This window comes from Haemaphysalis longicornis, unplaced genomic scaffold, assembly GCF_048455015.1.
Source record: "Haemaphysalis longicornis isolate Haplotype H1 unplaced genomic scaffold, Haemaphysalis longicornis Haplotype H1 scaffold_6, whole genome shotgun sequence".
NCBI classification, from domain to species: domain Eukaryota; kingdom Metazoa; phylum Arthropoda; class Arachnida; order Ixodida; family Ixodidae; genus Haemaphysalis; species Haemaphysalis longicornis.
In genome coordinates this window covers 42,573,061-42,579,060 of record NW_027526407.1, presented here as the reverse complement: position 1 = coordinate 42,579,060, position 6,000 = coordinate 42,573,061, and the positions used below count along the sequence as shown (strand labels likewise).

At 44.6% G+C, this 6,000-nt stretch overlaps 1 protein-coding gene across 4 annotated transcripts in view; it reads right to left on the bottom strand.

Annotated features, from left to right (window-relative positions):
- Positions 1 to 408: 408 nt before the first annotated feature.
- Pcx (pecanex) overlaps positions 409 to 6,000 on the bottom strand; it is a 79,934-nt gene continuing 74,342 nt past the window's right edge. For 3 of the 4 annotated variants that reach the window (XM_077674107.1, XM_077674108.1, XM_077674109.1), the window contains exons 37-38: positions 5,718 to 5,827; positions 409 to 4,058 (exon numbers count right to left, since the gene is read on the bottom strand). In XM_077674107.1, the coding sequence (XP_077530233.1) occupies positions 3,544 to 4,058; positions 5,718 to 5,827 (625 nt within the window). In that variant the 3' untranslated portion in view covers positions 409 to 3,543. Of the gene's footprint in view, positions 4,059 to 4,775; positions 4,899 to 5,717; positions 5,828 to 6,000 lie in introns of all 4 variants that reach the window. The other variant, XR_013317002.1, reaches the window with a different exon arrangement.

The window sequence follows — 6,000 nt, the reverse complement described above, 5'->3', positions numbered from 1 at the left end:
GCTGCGCGTGGCTGCGCACTGTGCGCATGTGCAGTACTCTCTCTCTCTCTGCGGTCTCCTCTCCTTCGGGCGCGCTGCGCATAGAAGCGGAGAGCCGCGCTCCGGCCGGTCTCTCAGTCGACGGTCATCCGCGCTTGCGCTTGCTCTCTTGCCGTACCCGACGATTGCTTGGTGCGACGCCAATGGAATCCCCTTCAGCGTCGCATCACACTAGGGTTCCGGCGAAGGGAGGTGGGCGTAATTTACACCCTTTTATGTAGCCTAATATGTTACACCTTTGAGTGAAAAGTTTTTCTAAAGAACGCTTGAAAAGACCCCCCTTATCATCAAAAGATTTTCTCCTTTTACTCGTATTCATTTTATATCGATGCACATTCACAGCATAAAAAAAGACACAAAACATGAATGTTGCATCTCATTGATGATTTAATTGCAAATACAAAAAGAACAAATAAAAACAGCCTTTCACACAGTCCCTTCAAAATTTAAGGAAACAAAAAAGAAACCTCCCCAAACCGAATCGTAGGAGTAGCTTACAAATTCGTAAACGTCACTCACTCCACTCGTATCAGACAATCTTTCAAGAGACATGCATACAAAGCAAGAAATGTAGCATCAGAAACAGTTCCCACCAAAGACTAGAAAGATGCACATAGCTTCGGTGCCGCAAATCCCCAATGCTTAAAAGATACGAGACCATTCCACCATGAGGTCTTAAGCACAAGAGGGCCAAAATGGATGAAATGAATACACTATGTACAGTTAATATCCCATGTATCACACGCGCAGGGGACTCCTAGTTACAGCTCAGTGGACAGCTTATAAAAGGAGCGCGTCCAGTGACTACCTTTGTACAATATGTACAGGCAGTGTGCATTTAACAGGGCAAGCATTCTGTGAGGGCATTCAGCAACGATGACTAGTGTGTTCTTGTTCAAAGCCTAAGAGCACCGAGGAAAATTCAATTGCTCCTGAAGCATACTGGCGTTTAGCAACTTGTTTATGTTCAACACTTTGCCTATATATCTGCCTGTCGGATCACCACAATTAACGTAACGTAGATTAAGTTACCGTGCTAATGAAAGGAAACGCATTGGGATGTGTTATAAAGAATTTGTTTGCAGTGGTGCAGCAGTACACAGTAGTATATCAATTATGTGCCAAGAGCCAAGGCGAATATGTGGTCAGCAGAACCGAAAGTGTTAAAATACGGACATGAGCAACCTGTAGCACCGATCAGTTCAGATATTGAATAATGTTAGATTCATATAAAAGTTCACTTTTAAGCCAATTGTTTAAATTATATTTAAAGATGAAACATGTTCATACAAACCGACGCACTCAATAACACCAATCCTGACATCGGCCTATTCACAATGAATAGAGAAATAAACGTAAACTGAATTTTTCTTTTTGGTGTTTGAGAATGGATAGAGCCACAAAACAGTCACATTTTGAAATTGCTCCAAATCAACAATTATTCATGGCAGTGCGAATAACCTCAACATATTTTTGCAAAATTACTTAGGGTCAATAACAAACTCTGAATGAGTGAATTAGTGAACATTTTTCAGTTACAAAATTTTATAGCTTTAGAAGTATGCAAAATGCGAAATTTTTGGAAAAATTTATCCTTTGAAAAGCATCTTGCACGGCTCTTGAACAAAACTATGCACGAGAGAGGGACAGAATAAAGCATTGAAAATTATATTCTAGCAATGAATTTTCAGGATACTACTGTCTTCAGTTTATTTTGGTTCTCCGTCAATTTGCAATTCAGTAAAACTTCGTTAGAAGAGACACTCAAGGGAACCAAAAAACGTCTCTTGTAACTAAGGTATCTAGTATGCAATGTTGCTAACATGGCGAACATAGGAAAACCGACCAAACCGCTTTCATTCAAATGTCTCTTATAACCAAGTGCCTCTTGTAACAGTGTCTCTTGTAACGAGATTTTACTGTAATTCATTACTAGAACTCACCACATTACTTGGATGTTAGAAATGTGAAATGAACTGAAACTTTAAAACTACTATTAATAACCATAGGTTTGCTTATCGGTAAGGCATATTAGAATTTTGTAATTTAAGAAAATCCGCTAGGTTCCGCCAGTATAAAATTGGCTAATCACCTAATTACTAAAACATCTAAAATACATTTGGATACACAAAACCATCATTAGGAATTATGAATTATTTCACATTATATAGCACAATTTATAGGCTGAGATAAAGTGTACGCAGACTTGCATAAATCCGTTCGCTGCCACTCTATACTTTACGCAATGCGTGACTCACTGAAATTGCATCCTGTAACAATAACTGCCAACTGCAGGCTTTCTGAAGCTCCCTTGAAGTAATGTTCCTTTGATATTTGTTTTTTCCAGGTTTATTCGTTAAGCTAAGTTTATAAGTACCAAAGTCACATTTGATGCAATGACTGGCCATAAATTTAGGTTCATAAGTTAGGTTAAAGCCTTCAGAAACAAAATCAGAATCGATAAAGACATCAGCAATAAACTTATCAGTAAAACCAAATGGTCTCACCTATTTAACGTAGGTCCTATATTACATCAAGCACCAGTCTTTCATTACACCATTATCCCACCGAACATATAAAACGGAGATACATTGCAATGTGCCCATACATCACCTCAAGCCCAAAAGATGGTAAGATCAGCGCGTTTATTTCTACTCACCACAGCTTGGAGGAAACTACGATATCTTGTTACTACCTACTAGGCATCTCATCTTACTATCATTATCAATACCTCGTTACTACCAGCACGGACTATAATATTCATCCTGCGTTCCTCACAGACCTCCATATAAAACAGGATGTGCTTTTTACAATGACGGTATAGAAAGCTCATAAAAAGTCAATACAATACAGAAAGCTCATAAAAAGTCAATGTTATATGATCATTCAATGTGCACCAGGTCACTGTGAAGACGAGGAACTGTCAGCACCCAGCATGACTGCGCCCATTAAGTAGTAAGGGACATTGCTAATGACTCTGACCGTTTATCAACAAAGACTGTCATTCATTACGAGCAAAACGCAATACGAATTCATTTTGGGCTGACAAATGTTCAAATACGCAATCAATCACCGACGGTACGCCGACGAGACAAAAAAGCACTAAGGCCGCGCTCGAACTTTGAATACAAGGTCAGGTGTAGCTGTCACAGACAACGCCGTAAGAAGTGAGAAAAACGTAAATCGCAACATGGTCAAACTTTGCGAAAAGATAAGACAGGCTGGTCACATTTCCCCCACAGACTTTAGCTCAGCCCTAACACAGTCTTTTTCTCATCGCATTAAGAATGTGCGGGAAAAAACAACAGCACTTCACCCCAGCCTGCAAGACACACTTCCCAGACCCGAAACACAACACACAGGGTCACTGGTAACAGTTTTTCAACGACAAATCTGAGATGGCCGTTCCCACAGCTTGCGGGATTGGCGGCAGAAACAACCACGCGAACAGACGTCTCGTTAATCTCCTTCAAGGCGACAAAAATAAATCATCACTGACACTCTTCAAAGTGCACTGTTGTTTGTGGTGGCGACACCTGAGACCCCAGTCGAGCTTCCGGTGATGCCAGCGAAACCGGCCAAGTTTGCAGCGAGACTAGGTATGTTGGCCGCGATGCTTCCGGAGTAGAGCGGAGCTGCGGACGCGGAGCTCCTCCGCGTGATGTCAACCAGAAACGGTCCAGACTGCGCCGTCAGCGGGAGTTCGCCCACGCAGGCTTGCTGCTGTCTGGATGGCGTTGTGCTGAGGATGGTCGCGCCTCCAATCGGCGTGCCACTCGGCTTGTACACGAGCGACGACGACACTGTCAAGTTGTTGAGCGAGGTTTGCGTGAAGCTGGTGCTGTTGCGACCCAGGCTGCTCAGAGTGCTTCCGCGGCCGATGCTGCTCGACGCTGACGTGCGGCCGATGCTCCGGCTGCCTTGGTCGAGGCCGCCGACGTTCCCTCCTCCATTGCTGCTTCCCGTGTCTGCCGCCGAGTGGCTCACTGAGTGAGAGCCGCTTGAATGGCTGCGCCGAGCTGCGTGTGTGCGGAAAAAGGAACGTTTCGTCCACACGCTCACTTCTGACGCACGCCTTGCTCAGCGAAGCGGAACAAGCATGGTAAAATGGTAACCTGGAGTTAAAGCTAGTTTGGCGACGGCCCACTGTCATCACTGTCAACATAAAGAGTTAACGTGCACTGTCTATGCTTACGGGTGACTGCCTACCCTCAATTTGGGCAAAATGTTTTCCATTCTGTAGGACCTAAGGCAGGTGATGTCATCTATGACAACATGTGGTTTGGAGGAGAATAAACTGACTGCTTTGAAAGTGACCAAGTAACAATTCCAAAGCTTCTTAGTTTCTATTCATCTTGACAATAAAAGACAACTGCGACACAAATAGTCTGCTGCAGTTGCAAACCACGTAAGACCACAGGAATCACAGCAGAACATCAAACATGGGTGCAAAAGCCTTACCATGTCTTCCAAATCAGTTTTCTATTCAAAGCTGTACAGGCAAATGCACATTAAGATAAGGCATACTAGGCGAAAAACATCCTGCACTCTTGAAGAATCACGCACATTTTGGTCAAGCAGAAAAGAACATGGCAATACCTGCACTGCCAATTCACCGTTCTTCCAAAATCACGTCAGCAGGGAAAGCAGATTGATGTCAGCGAAGCACGATAAAGCCAAACAAAAGAAAAGGCGCACTCTGTTTTACCTCTTAAACGCTACTCATTCCCACTTGCCTTGAACCGCGATCTCTCGAGCCCCTCGATTCACCTACAACAAAAAAGACAGCGCCCGCGGGGGGAGCTACACGCAGTCTTCCGCCTGGTTGACATACTGGTATCGCACGTTGGTCGACAAGCCTGTGAGACGAGTCAGAAATAATGCGCACATCGAATCAACCACCCGCTCACGGTGGCTGCGGTAGGCGGTTCTCAAGCGGCAGGCTTAGGGAGGCAAACTTACATGCTGCTGTGGAGGAAGGGGAGGAAAAAGGAGGAGGAAGCAGAGGAAAAGGAAGGAGAGAGGAGGATGACAAGAAGAAGAAAGGAGGCAGGTGAGGAAATGGGGAGAGAAGGAAAGGAGGTGGGGGATGAAATGGGAAGAGGAGGAAAAAGAAGCCGCGTGAGGAAAAGGGAAAATGTTGATATGGGAAGAGAAGGAAAGTAAGACGGAAGGGGAAGGGGAGGAAAAAAGAATCAGGGTTGGGAATGAGAAAGAAGAGGAAAAGGGAGGAGAGAGGAGGATGATGAGAAGAAAAGAAGAGGCAGGTGAGGAAAGGGGATGAGGAAGAAAGAGCCAGTATGAGGGAAAGGAAAAAGATAGAAATGGGTAGAGAAGGAAAGTAAGGTGGGAGGGAAAGGGAAAAGGAGGAAAAAAGAATCAGGGTGAGGAAAAGGGAAGATGAGGAAAAGGGGAGACCAGAAGGAAGATGACATGGAGAGGAAAGAGGAAAAAGAAGCAGGTTGAGGGAAAAGGAAGAGGTGGAGGAGGAAAAGAGGATGAAAATGAAGAGGAAGGAAGGGATGAAAATGGAAGAGAAGGAAAATTGAGAGGAAGAAAAGGGAAGAGGGGAGGGGAGGAGGGGGAAAAGAGAAGAACTATTGAAAGACACACCAAAGCACACTGAAGCTGGGGAACGCAAAGCCAAGTGCAGGGCAGTCGAAACGGGCTTTCCTTACCTCTCGAAATGCTTCCGGAGAGCGAACCGGCCATGGTGTAGTCGAAAATGGCGTCGTCTTGGATGGCGGTGCCTCCGCTGGAACAGCCTTCACCACATCGGATCTTGAGGCTGGTGGGTTAGAGGAGAGCATGGACCACTGTCAACAAAATGCTTCAACGGAAGACGCTGTCTGGTCAGAGCCAAACTGTTCACATTCCCTCTTCCATTTTGATGCTCATTACGGCTCTTTAAACACGAAAAATGAGGAACTTCATAGCATGCACTAACACCTGAATGCCCTA